The sequence below is a fragment of the Lagopus muta genome, chromosome 20, assembly GCF_023343835.1.
Source record: "Lagopus muta isolate bLagMut1 chromosome 20, bLagMut1 primary, whole genome shotgun sequence".
Taxonomy (NCBI): Eukaryota; Metazoa; Chordata; class Aves; order Galliformes; family Phasianidae; genus Lagopus; species Lagopus muta.
In genome coordinates this window covers 5593993-5619950 of record NC_064452.1, presented here as the reverse complement: position 1 = coordinate 5619950, position 25958 = coordinate 5593993, and the positions used below count along the sequence as shown (strand labels likewise).

Here is a 25958-nt window from a genome sequence, read left to right as displayed (position 1 = left end):
TTCACAAGAGGATGAACGTAAAAGAAATCTATGTAGATGCTAAATCAAGGCTTTAGTTCTAACTAGAGAAAAGTCACTCTCAGCGTTTTAATTATTTCCTTACAGCAGGACTGACATTTAAATCACTGTGCTTTCACCAACCCTTTAGAAGTCAGATTACATAAGATTCCAGCACAAGGTAACAGAAGTAATGTGCCAACCTCCTGAAAACCCAACTATTTGGATCACTGATCTGACTCTTCCTGCAGGCCTCTGCAGCCTGTCTTGGTCTTATTTGATCACTCCTGTTCTCCCAACTGTTGTGATGAAGCAGCAGCCCAGGATAAAGCTAAAGCAGCAGCACAGCTGAGAGCTGCATGGCACCAGGACAAGAAGGCCATGTAGAAAATGTCCCTACCCAGATGCTCAAAGGCAGTTCCTGTTGCAGCACAGTGCTGGTGTTGCTCAATTTCCCCACTTAGCTCTTCAGACAAAAGCTTGCTTCAGAAGACTGAAATGCCAACTTTAATTCAAAAGGCAGCTTGCTTTGCAACGTTCAGAAACCAGTGACAGCACACAGGGAGGTGTAAAGCAGCCTGAGGATGAGCTGAGCAAGCTTTGTAAGCTGGAGCACCTCCTCTTGTTTATCATCTCTGTCCAGACAGCAGTGCCATCCAGTAAGATCTCATGACCTGGGGAGGAAATGCATGACTATTTTCAGCACTAAATGTAATTTTAGGCACTTCAGGGCTAAGGAAACCTATCACAGTCAGCCTGCACCACCACCTTCCCTTCTGCAAAGGAACCACTGACCCTCTTCACTGCGATCACTCGTTTACAAGGTCTAGCAATTGGCTCACCCATTTTAAGAAGTTATTATCACTGATAACCTCTCAGACACCTGCAGCTTCTACCTTCAAAAGACAAATGCATTAAGATGATTCCATCTGGTACACTGAAAAAAAACGAGGCCATTTTATTGATGATCAGGCTTTGTTTTGACGACAATCGTTACGCTAATACAGACAGACTTCAATCAAAGCACGAGCTCTGAATCAGAAGTCGTAAAGTGACATGATGCCTTAATAAATTAAGGAAGCTGGAATTCCTCTCCATCAACTCTTCACTTGAAGCTCTTTGCAAAATCCTCTCCCTTCTTAATAGAAGCCTTCAACTCAGCCATGGCTTCACCAACCATCTTCTCTTCAAAGGGGGTGATCTTGCCAATGCCCAGGTTCTTCTCAATTCCATTTTTCTGAGGGAAAGAGGATTTAAGGATTAATCATTGAATGACCGGGAGAATAATTTAACAGTTCTGATTATTTAATGTTCAGCTGACCCACCCTAGGACCTCTGCCACCTCTTCTGCCTGCCAAGCCTGTGATTCCCTACAAAGCTGTGAAGCTCCTTGTTATTTGTAGCAGTTTATACAGCCTTCACCAACTTCTCACTCACTTTTCATTTGGGTATAAATATCAACACATACATCCAAACTCTTCCCCTTTATATTCTTCTAAGTCCATCCCTTCCCCAGTTACCAGCCAGGACAAAATACATTCACATCCCAGCAGTGTCAGGGCTGCAGCATCTTTGGTTATCGTCCTGTTCAGGGTAAGAATTGTTCCTTCAGAGCTCAGTACAGGCCCTGAAATCAATCCATTAATCCTAATCCATGCCACAGTCCTGCATGCACCACAATTTGAGCGATTTCTTTGCAGCAGAGCAAGGTGAGGAGACCAGGCTGCTGGCTCTGGTTAACTACACGAAAGCTCCTCATAAACTGGCACAAACTCCTACATGTATGTTTGGCTGTTATCTACAGAACACTCAGCTAGACCGAATTGAAATCACCAAATAAAAGCCACTAAGTCTAAGGACCAGCTCAGTAACTGCTGTTTCCAAGTCCCATCATTTGAAGCACATACTCCCAGCAGCAGAGGTGTAGAGAAGTACGGGCTCTCCGTCTCTTCCGAGCGAACAAAGGAACATTCAATAACCCCTTCCTTTCCATTCATGGCATCCACCAGGGAGAACACAAACCGAGCACCAGCATAGGCCATGGACAAGGTGGCTGATCCTGTAAGAGATGAATCTCTTTTAGAACAGGCCCCATTTAGATTCAAGACTTGGTTTAGCGTCAAAAGCTTCCACACTGCTGAGTTTGCAGAGCTCAGCTTCAAGCTCACAGATAGTTTGATAGAGCAGGAGCCACGTGCTGCACAGCTGAGCAGATTGTATAAGAAACAGCTCAGTGAGAGGGAGAAGATGACTTTTAAATACCATGCATGTTCGGGGCCCCATTGATTTTTATGCTTACCTACATACTGAGCTATTTCTAGCACCACAGTTAAGATAGCCAGCACTGCAATCAGCTATTTCCAACTCTGCATCACCGTTGCAGATACGATTAAGCTGAAGAAAATTGCATCCATTCAGCTGGACAAGAAGAATTACTTGGAAACTGTAGCCAAGAACCAACCTGCTCCTGCTTTAGCTTTGACAACTTCAGTGCCAGCTTCTTGAATTCTCCCTGTAAGCTTTTCCAGTTGATCCTGAGGGAAGTCCACTTTTGGTGTGCACTAGATTGGAAAAAAAAACAAAGTTGCTTTCAAATACCAGGACCTCTCCAGATTCAATAGGCCACTCAAGTGATACTTTTTGCACCATTACAGTTGTTATGAGCAGTTCTTGAGCAGGAAAATCAGCTACCCCAGCTCACAGATTGTGTGACAGCCTGGCCAGCAGCTGCAGGCATTCACTAAGGCTTCTGGCTGTTGCATGAACTGTAACAGTAAGCTAGTCATGCCTAGTTTACTCAAGGACAAACTGCAGCCTGACAGCAAAGCCAAGGCTTGGTTACTTGCTACCATGTAGTCCTTTGCATAGACAGATGCCTTCCAAGCACTAAGCAATTTCAAAAAGCCACATGATAAATATTTGGGTCACCGTGGCATTATGGAAGTCAAGAGCCTTACAGAGGATCCAGTCTGCAAGCAGTATTTAGGAAGCTGGTGAACCTTCAAACACAGCTGCACAAGTCTGTTAAGCACAGCTGTGCTGCCCTGATTGAGCACCCTCAGCATTCAGCTGCACTAAAGCCCTTGCTCTTACTCCTTAAGACTGTCCTTCTGTGAAGGACACTTTATTCCTCACTTACAGCAAAGCTTTTTGTCCCTTCTCCACTGACCCTCCTTAGCCACGTCCCACCCGCCTCAGTCAGCTGCAGCCTGCTTTAGAACTGTAACTCGTTTTGGATTAGGGAGCCCCTCTCTACCAATCATTTCTGAAGGCCTCTCCACACAACCTGAGCTCTGCTGCTCATTTCAATACTGGATGCTGAGAAAGTGATTTCAGTCCATTATATCAAAAGCGCTTTCATTATCCTGCTGAAGAAAAGCATTCACTCCATGCAACAGCCATCACAAGAATGAGTGACAAAATAAAGCACTGCCAAGACAACATGTTACACCTCAGTTCTTATCCCAGAGCTACTGCAGGGAAAAAAAACAACTGATGCTAGTCCAGCCATTGAGAGGAGCTCAGACACAGCTCTGTGCCTTTGAGGATCTTGCATCTCATCCCAGATGAAGATGAGCCACGTGGGCAGGAAGGCCTGTCCTGCTGTGTGTCAGCACAAAGGCACCTGAAGTCAACTCTGCCACAGTGAGGAGGAACACCATGCAGAGGTGCTGCCACACACAGCAGTTAATGACTCACCTGGGAGATCAGAGGGATGATGGTCTTCCCTGCATGGCCACCAATAACTGGAACACTTACTCGAGCGGGATCCAAACCCTGAAGGAAACACAAAGCTTTCCAGTTTGAGATGTACAGATAAGAAAAGACATTTAAAACCACCACATTTTTTCTGCTCTCAGTATCCTGACATCCAGAAATTTCCGGGGCAGCTACAAGGGCAGTGCCAATCAATACAGTCCAACTCCAAGTTATTCATCCTGATAACTTCAGTCACAGAATAATATCAATGCAAGTTCAGATAAACAGCAGCAAAGGTACAAACTCCACCAGGGCTATTAAGAGCAGTGAAGCCTTCACACCCTGTTTGATACCACACAGAATATCCTACAAGACACAGCACAGACAGCATGACTTGCAAAGATATACTGCAAACCCCTCTCCTCCAGTTGCACCAGCAGGGCTGAAAGTGCCAAGAGAATGAGGGCAAACATGCAGCTCACTCGCAGGGGAGGCTGACGAAAGGAAAGGTCAAAGTCTCTACAAGTAGGTTTTGTAAGAAACCCAATCCCCAGGCTCCTCTGCAGGGAATCATTGCTTTCAGCTCCAGCTCTGCATCAATCTGAGCTACTTTAACTCTATACTGTGATGTTTAGAAGCATTTTGGTGCAACTGATGACAGCAGCACACGATATCCTTTCCCCAGCACCCATCATTACAGCCTACCTTTAGCTCAGCCACAAACGTATTCGCTCTGACAATGTCCAGAGTTGTTACCCCAAAGATTCTGTTAGGATTATACACGCCGTGCTTCTTGAAAATCTCTGAAGTTATGGGGATGGTTGAATTCACCTGCAGGCAAAAACATGCAAGTGTTCACCGAGAACAGGAGCAGAACAAAACCAATGCATGAAATGAACAGGACAATAAACATCACATCTCCAACTTTAAGTCACCTGTAATCAGCCAATTCTTCACAGTAAGAACAACTTAGAGGCAAGCTGGAACAAGCTTTTTTATTTTAAACAACCAGTGAGACAGTAACTATAGCAGTATGTATAATAACCAGTCAGAGAGAAGCTGAGATATCAATCCCTTCTACATACAAGTTTAATCTGACTTCCTTATATCTCAAGAACAATCAAGAGCCAGGCTTTTAGTCTTTCTTCTTGTTTTCTTGCAAATACTCCATAAACCTCAAAGATACTGGTCAAAACTAGCAAGAACTTGCAGATTATTTCAGTATTCTCTGACTGGATTTTCTTTTCTACATTTTGAAGGTCTCCAGAAAATGCTTACCGGGTTGGAAATAATGCAGATCATGGCTTCTGGACAATGCTTTGCACAGGCAGTTGTTAAAGAAGCAACGATGCTGGCATTGGTGTTGAACAGGTCATCACGGGTCATACCTAAAACACAGTAAATGCTTCCAGTACCTGTAGCCTATTCATCCCTCTCTGAAGTCACCTCCACAACTGCAGCTGGAATGTTAACTGATCTGTGCAGAATACTGCTAGCTGCAGGGCTGCCACCATGGAAATGCAGAATTAGGATGAGAAATGAATTAAAGCCTAGACTTTTGTTACATTCCCAACAGTATACTAAAAAACAAAACAAGACAGTGGAAATAGAACAGATGAGAAACTAGAAAGGCATTGATTCAGAGCTGCTCAGAGACACTGTACAATTACTGCAGAACAGACTATTCTATTCTGCTAAGAAAAGAAACAACGAGGCAGGTTTTGAATGTGGTATTGCTGTGGGCAAAAAATATCAGGGGAGACTCAGGGTTAACTGCAGTGAAAAGTCTTTGCACCTCCCCCTTACAAAAGAAGCCCAGAAATCAATGTTTCTCCCCACCTTATGAGCAATGATCTAAGCAGTGACTAGCTGAGGTACCTGACAACACAACAAGCTCTAGGTCAGGGTCATTCACAGACCACTTCCATCTCAAGGCAACCAGAAAGCAGCACCACAGCCTCCTGGAACGTACTGCAGCTCTGCAGGGATGCATTCAGTGAAGCCCTGGGGCTTTTTATCGTGGAGAACATACCTGGTTTCCTAGGGACTCCTGCAGGGATCACTACAACATCACAGCCCTTCAAACATTCTGGCAATTGCTCAGGTCCCAGGAAACCTGGAATGGAAGATTTTTAGATGTTGTGTTTTCACCAGTTTTTAAATTACTGCCAGTTTGAAGAACGAAATTATGCCTCAAGACAACCAATTCTGAATTTAGTTTTCAATCCACACTCAGAAGCAAAGCAATGAGATTATGGATGGATGGATCTGATGCTCTGGCTTTCAAAGCCCACAGAATAAGTGGGATAAGAACCACACTGTGCATTTCACACACAGCCAGCCACTCCATTCTGTATCCATAACCAAAGGTCCTGGCTGACTCAGTGCCCCCAGAACTGCAGATGGGCACATTCAAGCAAAGCACAACCTTTTAATGATCTTCAACTAAAATGAAGATCAGCAAATGAAGTATTCTTCGATTTCATCAAAAATTGATTGCTGCCTCTGAAGAAAACAAGCAGATACAATGCACACAGATGCCCCAGGAGCATTAGGGATATTTATAGCCAAGATTTTAAATTCAATACTCAGGCTTTTCCCTGATATGACTTTATTAAATGTTTCCTGCCAGCTATTATGAATTCTCTTCCAACTGTGCAACCACCACAGACTATTTCTCATCTCCATACATGCCAATCTAATCAAGTAAGCCTTAATTAGGCATGCATCACTTGAGGAAAAAAAGCTGCTTCAGCTGACGCTGGGCTGATGTGAAGCCTCCCTTCACATGAAGTACAAGAGCAGGCCCTGCCAAACACCACACACACCTGAGGGGATCCTCCACGTTCTGCATGCACAAAGTCCACCCCCAGCCACTCACCATACCTTTCACATTCGCTCTTGTCTCGATGTGACTGAGGTCAGCTGCAACACCAGGGGTGTGTGCGATATCATAAAGGCTGAGCCTGCTCACCACAGGGCTGTTCTTCAGGAGAAGGGACAGAGGCTGCCCAATCCCCCCTGATGCTCCCAGCACTGCCACCTTGGCATTGTTCTGAAGGAGAAATAAGAAAACATGCTGATGAGTTGTTTGGCTAGTTAATGCAGAAGTGACCTTGGGGATTTCACCATGCTTTCTTTACTTTAATTCTGTTTCTCAATTTCTTTACTAAGCACCATGCAAATTTGCTTGCCTAAGCCCACAGAAAGCCATCACCACAACAGCTTCCCAAAGATCCTTGAGATTTGCTGGTTGGACAAGAAGGACAAAAGTGTTCTTTGTGCTCTGAAGCTCACACAGAAAGCAGCAGTAGGCAGAGCACTGACAGGATCAGCCTTCCTCAGCTGCAGACTATTGAATAATACCTGCTCCTGTGCACATCCAGCTCATTCAGAGCAAAATGAGTGTTGCAATTTTTTTTTCCAGTTTTCAAAGCTATTATTAAAAAAAAAAAAAAAAAAAAAAGCCTTTCCATTTGGAAAACAATCAATACATTTAATGGACTACAGTAAATGTAACAGCTATTGTACGTACGTGAAGAAAATGTCTATGCCTGAAATAAAATCGTACCTGCAACTGCCTCAAAATTGAGCCCTGAGAACATTAAATTACTGATTAAATTACATTTACATTTATTATAAATTACTGATTAAATGCAGCTGACAAGCAAGCAAAAAAAAAAAAAAAAATCAACCCTGCTTTGTTGCCCTGTGAACCAATTGTACCCAGATGTGCTCTCTGGAAGAAAGCTGTTTCTTTTGATGACCCCCCTGTGCCCGCAGTGTAAGGAAAGCTATTTGAAAAGATCAGAAAAACTGTGAACTGTAATGTTCTGCCAAACTGATGGAGGACCAGAGGCTACTGCAGAGATGGAAGGTGCTACTGGCACTCTGTATCACCGTCCTCCCAGATAAAGCTATAACTGCTCCAAGCTCACTGCAGGAACAGCTTGATTATTAGCTTAATAATAATTCACAGCATAATAAATAATCCACCCACAAGCTAGATCAATTTGCACTCAGCTCAGCATCCTTGCTACTGCAAGAAATACAATTTAGCACAAAACTCTTCAAAGGAAAGCAAAGTCTAGTATTAGTCACTGCTGTACCCCGTGTTTATGACCGAACTGATACCCTAAGATCAAAACCTCATTGCTATTGAATATAGTTCTTATTAAATTACACAATCCTCTCTCACAAAGCCTGTCTTTAGACCTCTGGTAGCCATCCTGTACACACCACAGGAAAACTGCTTCACTTAAAACGCAGAGCTCTATCTCTATCCCTCCCTACCCAGCCCAAAGCAGTACCTCCTGGAGACCAGTACCCGCACCTAACCAGAGAATAACCCCAACGGGAAAGGCCCCCAACCATCATGGAACGACGTGTGTGAAGCCGTGCCTCCACACAAGCTCACCCCCAAAAACCAAACCACACATCTGACAGAGCTATCCAAGCATTTACAGGACCCAGGATGCCGGTACACCACTGATCACCGTTACTAACCGCTCAGCTCTGCTCCAGAAAGATGCAGGCAGCACCCCGCCAAGCCCAGCCCCCCCCCCACAGCCCCACACAGCTTCACCCCCCCACCTACAGCCCTCCCCCACCCCCCCACAGCCCCACGCAGCTCAGCCCCCACCCCCCCCACACACAGCCCCACGCAGCTCCCCCCCCCCAGCCCCACACAGCCCTCCTCAGCTTCACCTCAGCGCCCCACGGGCCGCCCCTCGCCCCTAGGCCGCCTCTCCCTGCCGGAAAGCCGGCTCCCAGCAGGCACCCAACGCCTCGGATCCCCCTCTCATCTCCGAGGCTCGTACCTGGGCGCTGGTGGCCAGGCCGCGGCACAGGACGGCGGCGGGACGGGCGAGGCGGGACAGCATGGCGACGGCTGTGACTCCAACGACCTCCACGGCGCCGCGCATGCGCCGGCCGGCTACAGATCTCGCGAGATCAAGTTTCGCGTGAATTCCTTTCACACCACCTTCTCTTTTCTCTCCGCTGAGCTGCCAAGGAAGTCTCGCGAGATTTGCAGAGCGGTGTCGCTCTATAGCAACGAGGCGGTTGCGTTGCCATAGCAACAAGGGCGAAGAGGTCCGGGGTGCGAGGCATGGCGGGGGTGATGCTCTGCGAACCCACCGAGCTCTACAACATCCTCAACCAGCACCGCCGCTTCCCCAGGCTGTCCGAGCCCAACTACCTCATCCTGCTGGGTGAGCCCGTGGAGCACAGTGGGGCAGCTGGCAGGAGCGGGGCTGCTTTCCTCAGGAATGGGGCCTGTGAGCATTGATGGAGGGATTTCTCACCAGCCACAAGTCCTTGCTGTTGGGGCATTTCTGCCGCCCTTCTTCCATGGAGCAGCACTGCTTGTTGTTCCTTTGCCCTTCACACAGAGCAGAAAGCAGCGGTGTGTGGCACTTATTGCCACAGTGGGAAGCAGTGAGCTTTCTGCCTATGGAAATTCTGGCTTAAACTGCATCTTCCCCTCTCTGCCACCCAGAGGTGGCAGTGCTGACAGGCAGCCCTTGGCCATCACTAAGCATCTGTATCCTTCACAGTGCCAGCACCCCCAGGTGGAGCTGTGTGTTGCAGTGTGTTTAGGCTGGCAATCAAGCAGTTGGGAGCAGGGGAGGAGGTCCTCACTGTTCCCCTTACAGCCTCCCCAGGTCTGTGAGCATGGCAGCTGTGGCTCACGTCAGTGTCGGGTTTTGTTATATCCACTTGGAAAGCCTCACTTGCAAAGAAGCAGAATCTCTTTCTCTTGTTATGCTGGTGCTTGGACTCCCACCAAACAAATGAAGAACAGGATACTACCACATAAATATCAGATAAGCCAATTGCTTTGTCTTGGTTGAGTGGTGGGCTTTTTTTTGTTTATTTTTTTTTTTCAGATGCCCGCACTCTTCATGAGTACAATGAAAGCCACATCATTACAGCACGCAGGATTGAACAGGTGAGGTGGGACTATACTTTGTGTAAACCATCTCTGGATTTAGCAATTAAGCAGTAACACAGAACTGGTTTAGAACCTCTCCCCAGCCTGTCCCAGCCGTGTTCCTGCCACTGGGGTGTTCACAAAGACAGAAAAACTGGCCTCAATAGCCCAAAGAATTGGCATGCTGAAGTTGTATAGCAGGAAAAATATTGCACAAGAACTGACGCAGTGTTGGCTTGTCTCATAAAGGGCAGCACAGGCATCTCTACCACTGCAGCTGATGAAGCAATCTGAAGTGGTTTGTGTGATTTCTGAGTTCTACCCAGGTCTTTCAGAATGAAGTGCAGTTGCAGCCCCAGATCTGTTCACTGTGTCGATTGTGCTGCAAGAAAAGTGTGATGTTGTACTCCCCATGGAAATCTTCTGTGATTTTTTTTCAGAGCCCTACAGGGGAGTATCTGGTGCCAGATCCTGAGGAACTGGCATGTGTCAGATACTGCGTGGTGTATGACTGTATGAGCAGCTCTTTGGACTTCTATGACTCTGAGGAAGAGGAAAAAGAGAAAGGTACATGTGGCTCATGTCAGTCAAAACCTCTCAGCAGGATGGATGTTCTTCCTCCTCCTCATTTACTTCTGTGAGCTCACTGGACAAAGTGCAAATTTACCCAATTCTATTCGGAACAAAATGAACATCCGTGCTGTGCCTTTGTTATTTAACTGTGTTGCACATGTTCTTAAACATAAAGCATGATTTTATTTCAAAGATTTCTGGCAGGCCTGGTTTCCTATGTGATCCAATTGAAGTTCTTTGTTGCATGTAAGGAACAAATTTTAATTTTTTTTCTTCTACATCTCACTGAAATCAGGCTTGTCCAACAATTGCCTTTCAGGAAGCAATGGTTCTTCAGAGACTGAACACTGAGTCAGGTTCCTCATGTTCACAGAGCAAGTACTTCCTTCTTTGAGGATTACAAAGCACCTTTATCCTATCTAAGAGGACCTAGCTTTAGTGGTGCTGATGTGAAGAAGTTCACTGCGAAATGCAAAGAGCTGGAAACTTTCATGCAGTTGTTCAGCCTTCCTTGACCCATGTGGAAATGTGTAATTGTAACACATCCTGTAGGAAGGTGTTCCACAAGGGAAGGTGTGAAGAAACAAAAGCAGGCTTCTGTTTTGCTGGTCTGTTCCTAAAGCAGGCACAGTTGCAGGCAACTTGGATCTCACTCAGAAGGAGGAGGAGCAACCATCTTGTGTAATTACTGAGGGGAGTGTTTGAAACTTCCTCAGAAGTTGTTTAAGATTCCTCCTTTGTTCACCTTGGCTAAAGCAGACTAAAGAAAAGGGGATCCATACCACTAAAATTAGATTTATACTTAAATACTTCCTAATATGGGAAGTTGTTGCAAGCATTTCCCAAAGAATAGTGGGGAGAAAACAAAAGCGTGATCTGGTCCTACAAAAGAAACCAGGAGAGGAATAAAAGATCAGCGCTAGAGGTGAACAGCAGCATTCCTTGTGACTGTCCTCAAGCAACAGTTGAATAAGCCCAGCTTTTAACAGGGCTTTTTACAGCCCATAAGATGAAATGAACAGGAGCTCACTGTGAGTGCCAGTGGGCCGGGATCAGCCCGCAGTGCTGCTGGAGGCACACCAAACCTGCCCCAGCAAATTGCTTTCTGCTCTCGCTAGATGCTGAGGAAGGAACTGCTGCCCGACACGCCAGCAGCTTGCAGCAGTTCAGCCGCCATCCGGTGCTTGTCCTCAGGGGAGGATACAAACGTTTCTCAGCTTGCTACCACTTCCTGAGGACTCAGAAGATACTGTGGATGCCTCAGGTGAGACTGACTTGCAAATAGAAGACTTGAACCTTCATGTTCAGCTGCTGATGATTAATGAATTCAAGGTGGATGGTGCTGTAAACCCGATATCAGGGTAATTTCAAACAAAGGAACTAAATGTAATCTGAGTTACTGTGCTTGCCCCAGGTGTCGCCACAAGTTCTTCTGCAGCCACACTTTGCCTTTTTTCTCTTCTTCTATTGCATGAAAATACAGCTCATGAAACAACCAGGGAAGCTTTCTCTGATAACCCTGAAGCTGGCCTACTGGAGAGTCCAGATAACTGAACAAACAGTAGCAAACGATGACAAAAAAGGCAGGTTCCAGTTTACTCTCCTTTATATGCAGTTATCTGAGCTGTTACCCAGTGAGTGTTTTCAGGCAGAGGTCTGACATCTATCAAACTCTGTTTCATGTCTGTAAAGCCCTTTGGAAGGATCACAAAGCAAGCACTCTGTTGAAGCTGCTCTCCATTGCTTCGAATTATTGAGCTGTTTGGTTCTGGTGTAGCATTACTGAGTATCAATTATGGATGTAGAAGCACCGTCAGCTACTTGTGTGTTTTTGTCATCAGCCCTTATGCTGCACAGAGCAGAAATAGCTGCAGACTTGTGCTGTGCCACTACATTGCACCTGCAGCTCTGCAGGTGGCGGATGGCTTCATTTAGCTTTGTGAACAGCAACCAGAGTTCAAATGAATCTGTTACGCTGCTTGAGACACTGCAAAAAATGTATTCTTCCACTTGTTTAGTTAGGATTTGTTTCAAGTAATGCCACAATGAAAACGTTTTTGTTCATTATTCTCAGTAAACCCAGCGAATACTTCAACACTTCAGAAAATCCAGGAGATTGAACGAATCATTGCACTTGAATGTGTCACGGGCTGTTGACTGAATGTGTCCTCATTTTTGCACATGACTTCTGTTTAAGAGCTCACCAAGTTGAAAGGAGCAAATACACTCTAAAGTGAGCCCACAGCTTCTCCCCTTGCAGGAACTCGACAACTTCCAGCCGTACCCTGTAGAAATACTGCCTGGAAAGTTATACATGGGCAATTTCAAGCAGGCCTGCGACCAACAAATTCAGAAAGATTTGAAGATCAAAGCACAAGTCAACATTTCTGAACAGCCTGCAATGCTGTAAGTTGTTCAGGGTATATTTTTCCCAATATCTGTGTCTGTGAAAAAAGTGAGGTAGCATAGGAGTGAGTGCCTGTAAACTCTGAAGAACTGGTTTTTTTTCACAGCAGATTTGAGTGCTATTTCACACTGAGTTCTGTGATCTCTACCTGCATGGCACCAGTGCTTTCCTTCAGCCATCTGCCATGACATGGATGGACTGGGTGAGGGAAGGACTGGGAGCCCTTGGCACTTTCCACTCTGTCATGCTTTCACGTTTCAGTTTGTCCCATTCGTTCTCTGTGTTGAATTCTCTGAGCTTCTGGAAGGAGGAGGATGCTGTGGAAGAAAACAGCTGAAGTGAAGCAGGGATCTCTGCTGACAGGACTGCCAACATGCATGCTGCAAAGGCATGCTTGCTTTCAGTTTATCTGTTTGCATGTAGCTCTCAGATAAAGGAAGCTGTAGCATAAAGTTAAGGCATGAGTACTAGTACCAGGTAAATGGAAAATCAGTAATGAAACTGGTTCTGCATTACAAGTGCCTTAGGGTTTTACCATAACGATTCCTTATCATAATGTTAGTAATGAAATGATGAAAAACTCACACATGTAACAGCAAACAAAATTATCAGCTTGCCTCCAACAAACAATTTTTTTCCCATAGTTGCTTTGCTGGTCCACGTAATGCTACGTGCTCTTTTTACAGGTGGGCAGAAGAAGGCAAATACCTCCATATATCTGTTCCAGATTCACTTGAAGCAGATCTTTTTTCTTCCTTTTCGACAATTTGTCATTTCATTGGTGAGTTGTTTCTGATTTGGAATTCCTGAGCTCTCAGTCACTCTAGGATATTAAAATGGAGCGACTGCAATTCACTGCAATAGGAAGCTCAGGCAGGCAGGTCATTACCTTCAAAGATCAGTGTACTCCCAAACTAGCCCACATCCTAATGGATACCAGAGCTGCCTCAGTAACCAGACTGATGGACAGAGACAAGATTTTAGAGGGCATCTGATGCCAATGTTCCTACTTATTTTAAAGAATAGTCACTCAGCAATAGTAGAGAGCTTTGCAGTAGGTGTGAGAAGGCTTTGCTGTAGGATGTCTGCCAGAGCTGCATAGGGGTCCCCCTGTTCCTCTATTTTTAAATACAGCCCTCTGATTCTTACCAGCCCAAATCTTCAACCACCAAAGTTTTAGCTGAACAGGAGTGTGACACACATGGGAGAACTTACTGCAAAATGCTCTGAATCCTTGGGACTGGTGGGATTGACTCACCATAAAGCCTAGGGCAATTTGAAGTTTGGACAGCATAAACCTGCCTTCAGGTCATTGTATCAGAGAGGGCAAGAAAAATGTACCAGCTCAGCACCTGCAACAGCACGGCAGACACAGTTCCTGCAGCCTTATCCTATGATGGTGTTCAACAGCACCTTCATCTCCTATCACACTTACAAAACAGCATCTGCCACAGACCAAAGCCCTGCTCCACTCGGTCATGCAGACCCAGAAGCAGATCAGTCTGTTCCTTCAGACAGTATAATCCAAATACAAAATAAGTGGTAACAACTGGACACAAAGAGACAAGGAAATGATAGGTGTGGATATAATTTGGATATAATCTCTTGTCCTAACCTGAATTTCATGACTTGTATGACATTGAAACCTGAATGTTGATCTCCACTTGCATATCCTTCATTATGCCTCAAGTTTTCTTTTGGCAGCAGTATTTCAGAAGTCTCTTTCTTACATCAGTATGTGGAAGCTTCCAACACAGACTCTTAGAGTTTGTTAGCTGTGGATACTGTGCATACTGTTTATTTGATAAGTTTTGAGTAGATTACTGTAAGTGGAACGGTTATGGGTGAACACTAAAGCTCTCCACAAACCCTGAGAGAGGGGTGTGGGTATTCTCATGCTTGGAGTCTGTTGGACTGAGGCATTTCTGCTCCTGGGCCTTACCTAGAGAGGAAACTGTGTTTTAGTGCTTGAAAAAAACCCAACAGCTTCTTGACAACAGTAGAAACAGCTTTGCCCTACAAATTCTACAGTGCACTTGCTGATATTCCAAAAACACATCGTGCTGTCTATTCTGGAGAGGGAAGGAAGTATGGTCCTATTGCTGTTACCTGGGAGAAGAGGCTGACTCCCACCTCACCACAACCTCCTTTCAGGCAGGTGTAGAGAGCAAGGGGTAAAGGATTTGCAGCCTGAGTCCATCAGTTTGAGAGCTGATTCCTCCAGCTTGAGTGCAGAACAGTTAGGTTTGCATTCAACAGAAATTTTGTCATCTTTAAACCTATCTGGAAGAGTTTGAGTTGCTGATGTGATGCCGACCACAGCTGATGGGTGATGGCAGGCCACTTTTCGTGCAGTTATCTGACATGAAGTTGACACTGATCTGTCATGAAGCACCGACTGGTCGTTGTCATTTGGTTCTGGTGCTCAAAGCTCCTTCTTAACTCAGTGGGGTTTTAAGAAAGGCAGATGCTTAAAGAAACAAGAGCTGGCAGTGCACATCTGTTCCTATCAGGGTTAATGATGGTTCCTGTCTCTCAGGCTAGCAGCCTGCCAGTTTTCACTGAATTAGAGCTCTGCTGTACGATTGGAAATTTGATTTCCCAGATCACTAATTTGTGATTGGTGTTTCTTTATGCAGACACCCAGCTGGATCTCGGAGCAGTGCTGGTGTTCTCTAGCCTGGGGATAAGCCGGAGCAGCACAGTAACCATGGCCTATCTTATGCATTCCTTCCAGTTTTCCCTGAAGGTACATCACTGTCATCCTTCCCACAGATACTGGCTGAACCTGCAGTTTATTTCTGCTCCTGAAGCCTCATTACTGCAGTAATGAGAAAGAACTCATCCGTGTATTCGTGCAGACTGCCCACCTGATAGTGTAAGAGATTCTCTTACATCTGTTGGATCTTCCTGATGCCATTACGGAGGTGGCATAGGTGTGATTTTGGATTTGTGAGTCCTTAGCTGGCACCTGTGATGTTCCTGTATTTCCCTGCTTAATAGGGAAATCCAGCCCCACAGGGCTGTGAAAACAAAGCAGTGGTTACAGATCATAGCTCTCCCGCTCTGAGATAAAGAGTATCTGGAAGCTATGAAGTTAATCCCATCTCCTAATACCAGGGGTTACAGGGCAATTCATGCCCCAGTGTTTGCAGAGCTCTGATTTACCACTGTGCTCATCAGCACCCACTTTGTCTGAAACCATTTTATTTCCTAAGAAGCAATCCCTCCCACAGACATTGCTATAAAGAAATCTGGAGCAGGATAATACTAGCCCACAAGGGACGTACAGGTTAGAAGAACAGTACATCTTGTTCCAGTGCTCTGAATAACATAAGAAAAATAACAAAGGAAGGCTGAAAATGACCCAGAGGTGTGGAAAGACTGGTGGCCTCTCCCCAAAAGCCAGCCCATTTTTCCCTTTGCATGCAACACGTGGGCACAGTGCTGCTGTAGGCAGTGGCTTGTGGTGCCTGCTTGGCACAGACCAGACTTCTTCCCTATGAAAACCAAAAGGTTTCTCCTTAAAAATCTCGTCCTCCTTTGTGTGACCTCCTTTGGAAGCTGGAAAGGACTGACTCACACCTCACTGAAGCTGGGCCTGTATCTCATCATTTAATTGATTCTGTGCAAACATTTGCAACATAAGAGGAAATCTCTTACCACCAGTGTGTGCCAAAGTGTAATTCCAGGCTGAGTGTGCCAGCCGGGCAGCAGACACTGCTTGGTCTTTGCCAGTAATGCTGGGTGTGATTGCTCCAGCTCACTGATAACTGTTCTCTTGCTATTTTCTCCTGCACGCTGAGTTACCAGAGGCATTTGCAGCAGCAGTGTGAAAGTCAAAGGCTGATCCTTGCAGGTTCTCTCAGTACTAGCAGGTTGGTCCCAGCACTTTGCAAGGTGCAGTGGTCTCCTGCAGCTGGCCTGGGCCGAGCTTTCCTGCAGGATTGCCCTGTCAGACTGGTTTGTTTCTTACAGGTAAAGGCAGTATAACAGATTCCTTTATGATTCTTCACCCAATCTAGGCTAACACATCCAACAGTGTCCCAAGGCAGAGATATCTCATGAGAAACACAGATTTGGGGTGTGTGCCCCCTTATTGTTAGCAATTGATACATCTGTGGAGTTCAGGGGAAGCACAGACATGCAGAACACGGGCACAGAGGAGTAAATACTGGAAGATCAGAGCCTGCAGAATTGCTGAGATGAGAAAAACAAATCCATGGAACGCTATCTTGTAACCTTTGGTCTCATTGTGCTTGTGCAATGCTCTGATTGCTGGGGGACTTTCAGAAGCAGGAAGATGAGCCCTACTGGGGAAATGCAAGGGCAAAGCAGTGTAACGCTGGTGGAGTTGCCCTGCGTGTAGCAGAATCCCTAGCTGATTCCATGGGCCTAGCAGATCATTAAGATGGCTGTAATTAACATGGTGGGATAACTGGAGTTTAACAGCTGCTCTGCCACATCAACATCTGCCACACGAACACCGCAGTAGTTCAGAAAGATGATAACCTTTGTCCCTTGTGTGCAAATAGCTGGTACATTGCTGTTCTGCTTATCATCTGTGAAAGAATTAGCTGTTTGGAGGAGAAAATCCAGGCCTGCATTTCTCCACTGGTGTCAAATGATGCAGGATACGTGCCAGCTAACGAGAGAAGGCTGAGCTGTCCTCGTGCTCAGGAAAGCAGGATGAAAAGATGAAAGGCTTCTCACAAGTTCACATCTGGATCCCATCTGTCCATAGTTTGGCAGCCAGAGACTTGCCTGCCAAAGTCCATCCCAGGGAGCAAACACAAAGCTGTTTTGTTCACAAGCAGAGCTGCTTGGTATAAGTACAAGACATTCATTTTCAGCTCCTATTTCTAACATTTCTTTGATTGCTCTTTTCAGAAAGCTTGGGACCACGTTCTGAAATGCAAAACAAACGTGAGACCACACCGGGGCTTTGTGAAACAGCTTTCAGACTGGGAGGCTCAAATCTATGGGACCACCATCACTGATGTCTCTGAACCCAATTACTGAGCACGGGAAAGGATGGTTCTTTGTCTGCCCCACTGCCTCCTCTGTAGGTAGAAAGTGAACTCAACTCTGTTGACATTGCTGTTATATAATGGAGTTGTTTTTATCTTCAGCTTTAATAAATGGAGTCCATATTTGGAGCTGTTGGGGATGCTGGTAAGGATGTGGGCCTGGGGAGAGCAAGACCTGCAGGGTATGGCCCACTGCACAGCTTACCTCTCCTGTAAGTTAGGGGGCTTGTGGCCACATTACTGGGCATTCTCTCTACCCCAGCTATGGAGGCTGTTGGGGTTCTCTCTGAAGAGATTTGTAGAATCACTAAGATTGGAAATAGACCTTTAATATATCAGTCCAACGTCCACCTCCCACCAGCACTGCCCCACAGTGCCACATCCCCACAGCTCTGGAACACCTCCAGGGATGGGGAACCCCCTCCCCATGCAGCTGTGCCACTGCAGCACCGCTCTTTGGAGAGGAAATTGTTCCTCATATCCAACCTGAACGTCCCCTGGTGCAACCTGAGGCCATTCCCTCTTGTCCTACTGAAAAAGTTCACTGATCCATGGCCTTGATGGCAGATGTAGAGTGTGGACTTGCAGCCCAGGGACACACCGCATTTCCCCATTTTCAGGCGTGCTTTTGCTCACCCAATAACCTCACTTTGCCCAGCACATGAATTTGAAACCCCAAACTCAAGTCCGTACCACCCTCAGCCCTGCAGCACTACAAATTCCTTGTGCTGATAGCACAAAACAAAACAGAAAAACACCCTTGAACAAAATCTATCACTGCGTGTTTAGGTTGGAAGCACCGAAACCCCTCCAAGCCCAGGATGCCCACCATCCCTCCATCCCGTCCTTGAGCGGTGCAGGGCCGGCATGGCACAGCATGGAGAGTCATTGTACAGCATGGGAAGTCATGGCACAGCATGGGGTGGCACGGCACAGCATGGGGTGGCACGGCACGGCTCGGCACGGCAGGAGCCGCCCCCCGGTCCGCCTCGCGGGAGGCGTGCCCGGAAGCAGCAGCGCAGTGCCGGGGCCGTTCGCCGCCTCCTCCGTCCGTCCCTCCTTCCTTCCCTCCCGCCGCCACCGCCATGGCTTCGGTCGCCGAATGCCTGCGGGAGTGGGAGGAGCTGCAGGACGGCTTCCAGCGCATCCAGGTACCGGGGCCGGGGGCTGCGCGAGGGGGAGCTGCTCAGGGCTCGGTGCCCGGCCGCAAATCGCGGGGCTGCGGGGCTGTTGGGCGGCCGTGGCGTGGGGAAGCTGCGGGTCTGTTGGCGCGGAGAGCAGCCCGAGCGGGGCGGGAGGATGCTGCCGGTCACAGGGGGGGGGGAGGCACGCTGAGCCGGACCAGCCGCCCGCCCTCCGTCCGTCCGTCCGTCCCCGCAGGAGCGGGCCGGGGTGCGCCGTGTAATCCCCGCGAGTGAGTGGGCAGGCATCGGCGCGGCCGGGGTCACCCGAGGGAAAGCTCGGCTGACCGGCTCCGCTCACAGCTCTTCCCTCTGCCTCTCCACCCCCGCGGGATGGGGCGAAGCGGATGCTGTTGCGGATTCAGCACAGCTGTGCCCAGATCTGGGGCAAGGGCGGCTCTGAGAAACGCGCTCTTGCTCCATAGGGGCCGGTCTGTGCATCCCGAAATCCCCGGGCTGGGACGCAAGGAGCTCCGACGGAGCGCTTGGCCCAAAGCCGGCTCTCTCGTGGCCGACCCCTGAGCGACAGGGGCTCCTCTGCGAGCAGGGAAGGGTTTGCTGAATGGGGGCATCCCGCCCGACGTCGGGGCGTTAGTCACTGTGGGTGATCTGGGTTTGTCCCCACCTCACTGCTGGACACCTGAGGGAGACCGTGTTTTCTCCCTCCTCTGTGTCTGCTTTCACCTTTCTCCTTTGGGAAAGGCTTTGACATCTGCTGATAAAGTCCCCGATAAGAACTGCGGAGGCTGAAAGGAGCGCGCACCAAGGTCTAGTCCAAGGGTTGTTGCAAGCAGCGCTTTGTTCCTTGGTGGCTCTGGGGCTGCCTGTGGTCGAGGTGAGGTTGTTTTTCAGCTGACAGGACCAGAAGGAATATTGACACAGCACGGTCTCTCCTTTCCCTTCTAAATATAGCAGAAGAATGGCATCTGGTGTCACCCAGGTGCGGTTGGGTTACGGCAGCAAGCGGGGCCAGCGGCATCCCCCAGGGTGAGCTGTGGGCAGCAGGCACAGAGCTCTGCTCTCCGGTCCCACGCGGGGCCAGCAGCAAAACCCCCTCTGGGTTCAGCCCCCGACTGTACCCCAGTCCAGCAGTGTGTGGCTCTTTCATGGTGTCACAACTGGAGAGCAAAGCTGTGGGTTCCACAGCCCTGAGACGAGGCAGCCGAGCACCCAGCCTGCTGCTGGATGTGCCATGCAGAACTCATCCTTTACAGTGGGTAACGCACTCAGAGCTGGGGATGGGCTCCCCAAACACACCTGGCTGCCCACTGCGTTGTCTGACTGCTGCTCTGTTCCCCACCCTGATGTGCATTGAAGTTACAGATGCAGCTGCATCATTTCCACGCACTGCACTCCTGGTTTTCTACTTAAAGATATTTCCAAGCAGCAGCACAGAGGCTGTTGCCATTCTGTTTTGCTGCAGTTCCTCACTGGGCTCAGAGCACTGTGGTTCTGGGGGTGTTCTTGTGGGACAGGCATGCACTGAGGGCTCTGTGCACTGCTGGAATGTGTACCTGCAGCACACACTGCTCTCATTCGCAGGATAACCACAGGCTGTACAAGCAGAAGCTGGAGGAGCTGACCAAGCTGCAGGATGGGATCTCCAGCTGCATCACACGGCAGAAGAAGCGGCTGAAGGAACTGTCCCTGTCCCTCAAGAAGTAAGTTGGGGTGCTGGGAGGGAAGAGCTGCCAGGACAGCGCTGTCAGACCCGGCTCAGGGCGGCACAGATGTTAGCAAAAGGCTGCTGAGGTCTGGGTGTACCCTGGCACATCTTCCTCAGCTTTGCTTTCCAAATTGTGCTTTCGAAGTCTTGCCTGTGTTTCCTGGTGATGGGACTGAGCTGCCCGTCCTCCCTGTGCTTTCCCTCCCACTCCCTTCCCTCCGGCAGCTCCTCTGCCTGCCCCGCAGATGGAACTCGCCTCCAGTTTGCTATTGCTGTCCTTGGGGTGCCCTTGTCCCAGGCACAGCACCGTATCAAGTGCCAGCACGCGCTTGTGCTGTGACGGAGCCGATCCTGATGCCAGTGCCTGCTCTTCCTCCCCAGATGCAAGACCCACGTGAGTCCCGAACAGCGAGAGTCCATCCAAGAGATCCAGAGCCTGATCAAAGAGAGACAGAATGTTTTCTTCGAGATGGAGGCCTACCTGCCAAAGAAGAACGGGTGAGAGGTGCCCCATGTTTGCTTGAGGACGGTCTCTTTGCCAGGAGCAGGCAGCACAGCTGGGGTCTGTAGGCGCCAGGATCCTCCTGGGTGAAACCTTATGACATGCTGCACCGGGTCCCAGCAGCTGCACCACCACTAGGCACAGCCCTGTGGTCACCTGCAGGTGCCTGGGCAGCAGCCAGCCCAACTCTCTGCGTCCTCCTGCTGCCCTTGAGCAGCTCTGGGTGGAAAATGGCTGGGCAGGGGATGTGGTGCCCGTCAGCAGCACGGGACGTGGTGGGAAAGGTGATAGCTGTGCCTGGCCCGCAACACGGGCAGCTTTGTGCAGGCTCCCACCTGAACACCTCTGCTCTCTCCCCAGGTTGTACCTGAGTCTGGTGCTTGGGAACGTGAACGTCACGCTGCTCAGCAAGCAGGCTAAGTACGGCCCTGCAGCGCCGCTGTCGTGTGCGTGGGGAGGCTTGGGGTTCCCTTGTCAGCGAGGGGTTATAGATCTGCAGCCTGTGAGCGTGGTGCTTTCAGGCATGTGGCTGGCTTGACCCACCTGGTGCAGATTCCTTGCCAGGTCTGTCCAGTTCTCCCTTTCCTGGAAGCAGCCCTCAGTCCCTGCTTAGCTCCTGTGACCAGGCTGGGACGAACCGCTGGCTGTAATGAGTTAAATGGGACCCACCACCAAAGCTGTGCCTGAGTATCCCCTGTGTTAGGGACTTCAGGAGGGACCCAGCTGTGGGGAAGCCTTGGCTATGGCAGCCAGTGCCGACAGCCCCCATGCTGGGACACTCAGTGAGAAGTGCTGAGCAGTGAGCCCCAGACCCTGCTGTCTTGTTCCATGGGCTCTCCATGAAATGCACCAGTGCTGATCTGCTCAGCTTCCTGAGTGCCCTGGGCCACCTCCCCAGCTGGCGTGGCTGTGGAATGATGCAATGCTGCCCTGTGGTTTGCCCTCCTCTCACAAGTGTTTGGGGGACAAGGATTTCATTAGCTCTTGCAAGAGGCTCCCAGAAGGGCATCCCTTTTGTCCAGCCAGGTGGGAGGGGAGGATGCAGCCTGCCAGCAGCCACCTTGCTCTAAGCCTGTTCTTGTACACCCCTGCAGGTTTGCTTATAAAGACGAGTACGAGAAGTTCAAGCTCTACCTCACCATCATTTTGCTCATTGTGTCTTTCTCCTGTCGGTTCCTTCTAAACTCCAGGTGAGTCTGCCTGGGGTTCTGGGCAGAGTTGTCCTCCCAGAGCCCCTGTATCCATCTCTGGTCCTGAAGAGCCCAGAGCAACACTAAAGCTCAAAAAATGGAGCTGAACAGGAGGTCCCAACAGAGGGATTGACTGCCCCAACCTTGTAGCTCTCCCCTGCTCTGGGGACACAGTGGCCTCCCAAGGATGAGCATGCTGCAGGGATGTGGTCTCCCTGCTGTCTTTTCACCCTGCTTTGTTTGCCAGGGTGACAGATTCTGCCTTTAACTTCCTCCTGGTGTGGTACTACTGCACGCTGACCATCCGGGAGAGCATCCTGATCAACAACGGATCCAAGTGAGTCTCTCATGTTTCGGTGTAGGCAATTAGTTCTCGCTCTGTGGGCTGAGAGATTGTGCACCCATCGCACAGCTCTGTGCTTCCCGGGGATGCAGCTGACACCTCCTACTCAGGGCGTGTAACAAACCTTGGTAATTAGCCCCCATACAGTAATTAGCTGTGGTTTTGAGGCAGCTGCTGGGGAGGGAGGGCTGGGTGAACTCACTGTGTGGAGGTGGTGTGGAAGGTGCGGTGCCCTGGGTACCACCTGGGCCGGAGGCGCTGGGTCCTGCTCCATGCACGTCCCTTTCGTAACCATCTCTGCTCTTGCCTTGCACTGGGAGCTACCAGGTGGCTGGCACTTGGCTGGCTCTGCTTTCCTAGGGTGCATTTGGATCCCAATTCCTGACCCCTTGCCTGTGTCTGTCTTCCAGAATCAAGGGCTGGTGGGTTTTCCATCACCACATCTCCACGTTCCTCTCAGGCGTCATGCTGACTTGGTAAGTCTGCATCCTCAGGACCTGGCCTGCCTGTGCCGTGCCAGCCTGGCTGACGGGGCCTTTGCTCTCTGTGCCCTAACCCACAGCTGTATTCCTCCCCATGAGCATTATGCTATAATCATCAGCTCCGTGCATTCCTCAGCAGGCCCAAGCACCCCAAACCAAAGCAGCCACCAGCACCTCAGCGAGGCAGGCAGCACAGCCCGGGTCTCTGTTGGGTAACACTGTTCCCAGTGTTGCAATTCTTGTCCAAGGGCTGTGCAGTGTTTTCCTGACCCTTGTCCTGCCAGCCTCCTACTTCCTGGCTTCCCAAGCTGGGCAGATAGTGTTCTGTGAGACGCCAACACTGAGGGTCTGTGCTGTGGTCCCCCTGTTCTGCTGGGAGCTGGCAGCAGCGCTGTGACCTCAGCTGTGGGGCAGGCAGGGTTGGCAGCATCTCCTCCCTCCCACACACCCCTATCAGTGTCCTCTCTCCGCAGGCCAGATGGGCTCATGTACCAGATGTTCAGGAACCAGTTCCTCTCCTTCTCCATGTACCAAAGTAAGTGCTGCCATGCCTGCTGGGCCAGGACCTTCCTGCAGTGGCCAGGCGTGCTGTGCTGCCCAGCTCTGCAGCGGAGAACTGACTGGATACTCAGCCCACTGGGGTTTTCCCTTAGCTCTTCTCCTGCCTTCTGCCTCCCAGGGGCCAGGAAAAGCTCTGTGCACAGGCAACTCGAAGCTGAGTTGGTGCTGAGCCCGCAGGCTGGTGCCTCCTGCCCTCATCCACTCTCTTTGCAGGCTTCGTGCAGTTCCTCCAATACTACTACCAGAGCGGGTGCTTGTACCGGCTCCGAGCGCTGGGCGAGAGGCACAACATGGACCTCACTGTGGGTAAGCCAGGATCTTCCCTGAGGTTGTCCTGGACAGCTGGACATGCTCTCACCTCTGCTCCTGAGAGCAACCCCCCTCCCAGGGCCAGGCCGGTGCTAGGCTCAGCGGGTGCTGTGTTCCTGTTAGAAGCAATGGTGGTAGTTATTTTTGTTCCAAGATCAGACCGTGGTTTATGAGTGCTGGCGTCAGAAAAGATGCCACAAACATAACCAGCATCCCTCCAGTGCAGCCTCTGCAGCCCAGCTCTGGCTGAGGGCAGCCCCTCGGGAGCACCTTCCTCCTTCCCTCCTACCCACTCTAGACCCCAGGGATAGGAAACCTGCCACGGTCCTCCCACACTCCCTGCCCCTGTAGTGCCCTGCAGGGCCTCAGCCAGGCACGGGATGGCCACTGAACTGCCCTGGCCTGGCCTTTGGAGCTCTGCTCCATCCTGGCCCTGTGAGCACGTTCTCAGCAAACCTTCATCCTTTGCAGAGGGCTTCCAGTCCTGGATGTGGAGAGGCCTCACCTTCCTGCTTCCTTTCCTCTTCTTTGGACAGGTGAGTGCACCAACCCTCCCGGGGACACATGGGAGGCCTGGGGTGGGACTGAGCCACACCATTCCTCACTGTGCCCCGCAGCCTGGGCTGCTGCAGACACACAGCACAGGTGCCAGAGGCTGAGCCTCCTCTTCTTCCCCCAGAGCACCCACCTCTGTGACTTGGCTAGTGAGATGTGGAGCTGGTAGTGCTGCCAAGTGCTTGAGCGCTGTGTAAATACAGCAGAGGGGCTCTGACAACCCTTCTCAAGCCCCTCTGAAGTTCAGCTCTTGAGCTGCTATGGAAGGCCCATTTCCACCATTTAGGCTGATGCTCACTCCAAGCCCATGTGGGGTTTCATGGCTGCGCAGAGGCAGCCTGGCCTCATGTGAGGGAGCAGCCAGCTGAGCATCAGCGTAAGGGCGAGCCTTGGACAATCCCTAAGTCTCCTTTCTCCTGCAGTTCTGGCAGCTCTACAATGCTGTCACCCTTTTCCGGATGCTGCAGCACCCAGAGTGCAAGGAGTGGCAGGTAGGGGTGGCTCACGGGCGGCTGCGTGGGGAGGGGTGTCCATCCCTGCTGCCTCACAGCTCCGTGGCTCCCCCAGGTTCTCATGTGCGGCCTCCCCTTCTTCATCCTCTTCCTGGGGAACTTCTTCACCACCCTTCGTGTTGTGCACCAGAAGTTTCAGAACCAGAGCAAAGACAGAAAACGGAACTGAAGAGGAGCAGCACGGGGGCCAGGACTGTTTCTCCCCGCTGGCTCCATCCCATTCCCATCTCCTTGCCTTGATGCCGTCCAGACTCTGGTGTCTCACCCATTCTGTGCAAGCCTGGATGCAGGACAGAGCTGGGGGCTTGCTTGTGAATAGAGAACGTGTTCTCTGTGGTGCTGAATCTGTGCCTGTGTCACTCAGCGGGCAGCAGGAGCACCCTGCAACACCGGGTCCTGAAGCCATGTATAGGAATGCAGCCCCTGCAGCCCCCCCACAGCAGGGAGGCCAAAGGCTGCTCTTGTGCTGCTCTTTGGGATGGGGCACCCCGAGTTCTTCCTCACCCTTCAACGTGAAGAGGGGCTGAGCAGGCAGAGCTGTGGGTACAGGAAGAGTGGGAGCACTGCGAACCTGAGAACCAGGCTTCACAGCTCCCTGGCCTTGCATCTCTGGAGGATGCATATGCAAAAATAATAAAGGGAAGGTACTTCCTTGGTTTGCTGGGGTCTTGGAACAGAGCAAAGGCATCGTTTTGCACTCAGGCAGTGTGGCAGTGGGCTGTCATTGCAGGGGGGAGGGATGAAAGTCGTTTCCAGCTGCTCCACACCTGCCTGGGGTGAAGCACAGTTGATTGCAGTATGACAGAAAAGGGGGGAGCTGAGCAAAGCCACGCTGCTGGCTGATGCTGCAGAACAAACAGCAGCACACAGCCCAGTGCAGCGTCCCTGAAGCCCTCTGCTACTGCAGGCAACTCCTGAAACAAGCAGCGTTGTGTCACCTCACTGTCCCTGTGTGCTCCCCCATCTCCTTGGCGGGGGGAAGGTTGGAGGTGGCAGCTATTGCTTCTCCTTTCCTT

General features: G+C 49.9%; 3 protein-coding genes across 3 annotated transcripts; 2 read left to right on the top strand and 1 right to left on the bottom strand.

Moving 5' to 3' along the window:
• Window positions 1-930: 930 nt before the first annotated feature.
• MDH2 (malate dehydrogenase 2) lies at window positions 931-8651 on the bottom strand. The gene is made up of 9 exons (XM_048966913.1): window positions 8517-8651; window positions 6583-6751; window positions 5729-5812; window positions 4975-5084; window positions 4402-4527; window positions 3697-3774; window positions 2459-2558; window positions 1905-2056; window positions 931-1234 (listed from the first exon to the last, which is right to left on the bottom strand). The coding sequence occupies exons 1-9, from the start codon at window positions 8619-8621 to the stop codon at window positions 1103-1105; spliced, it is 1056 nt and encodes a 351-aa protein (XP_048822870.1). The 5' UTR covers window positions 8622-8651; the 3' UTR covers window positions 931-1102.
• A 148-nt stretch (window positions 8652-8799) lies between these two features.
• STYXL1 (serine/threonine/tyrosine interacting like 1) lies at window positions 8800-17666 on the top strand. The gene is made up of 8 exons (XM_048967309.1): window positions 8800-8909; window positions 9588-9649; window positions 10072-10198; window positions 11323-11468; window positions 12465-12610; window positions 13298-13392; window positions 15251-15360; window positions 17502-17666. Exons 1-8 carry the CDS (start codon window positions 8807-8809, stop codon window positions 17631-17633), a joined length of 921 nt encoding a protein of 306 aa, XP_048823266.1. The 5' UTR covers window positions 8800-8806; the 3' UTR covers window positions 17634-17666.
• A 984-nt stretch (window positions 17667-18650) lies between these two features.
• TMEM120A (transmembrane protein 120A) lies at window positions 18651-25910 on the top strand. Its single transcript, XM_048966624.1, has 12 exons — window positions 18651-18792; window positions 20365-20483; window positions 20870-20986; window positions 21351-21410; window positions 22085-22180; window positions 22428-22517; window positions 22934-22999; window positions 23479-23540; window positions 23780-23872; window positions 24347-24411; window positions 24853-24921; window positions 24998-25910. Exons 1-12 carry the CDS (start codon window positions 18727-18729, stop codon window positions 25109-25111), a joined length of 1017 nt encoding a protein of 338 aa, XP_048822581.1. The 5' UTR covers window positions 18651-18726; the 3' UTR covers window positions 25112-25910.
• The last annotated feature ends 48 nt before the right edge of the window (window positions 25911-25958 follow it).

What these genes read in the sequence shown, in the direction of transcription:
- STYXL1 (XM_048967309.1), top strand. Translation starts at nt 8,807, where the DNA reads ATGGCGGGGGTGATGCTCTGCGAACCCACCGAGCTCTACAACATCCTC. An exon ending in GGAAGAGGAAAAAGAGAAAG is followed by an intron (nt 10,199 to 11,322) that starts GTACATGTGGCT and finishes TGCTCTCGCTAG; the next exon opens with ATGCTGAGGAAGGAACTGCT. An exon ending in GACAATTTGTCATTTCATTG is followed by an intron (nt 13,393 to 15,250) that starts GTGAGTTGTTTC and finishes TTCTTTATGCAG; the next exon opens with ACACCCAGCTGGATCTCGGA.
- MDH2 (XM_048966913.1), bottom strand. Translation starts at nt 8,621, where the DNA reads ATGCGCGGCGCCGTGGAGGTCGTTGGAGTCACAGCCGTCGCCATGCTG. An exon ending in TCTGCATTATTTCCAACCCG is followed by an intron (nt 4,528 to 4,974) that starts GTAAGCATTTTC and finishes TTTTGCCTGCAG; the next exon opens with GTGAATTCAACCATCCCCAT. An exon ending in TCATCCCTCTGATCTCCCAG is followed by an intron (nt 2,559 to 3,696) that starts GTGAGTCATTAA and finishes TTTCCAATCTAG; the next exon opens with TGCACACCAAAAGTGGACTT.
- TMEM120A (XM_048966624.1), top strand. Translation starts at nt 18,727, where the DNA reads ATGGCTTCGGTCGCCGAATGCCTGCGGGAGTGGGAGGAGCTGCAGGAC. An exon ending in CTGATCAACAACGGATCCAA is followed by an intron (nt 22,518 to 22,933) that starts GTGAGTCTCTCA and finishes TCTGTCTTCCAG; the next exon opens with AATCAAGGGCTGGTGGGTTT. An exon ending in CTCCTTCTCCATGTACCAAA is followed by an intron (nt 23,541 to 23,779) that starts GTAAGTGCTGCC and finishes CTCTCTTTGCAG; the next exon opens with GCTTCGTGCAGTTCCTCCAA.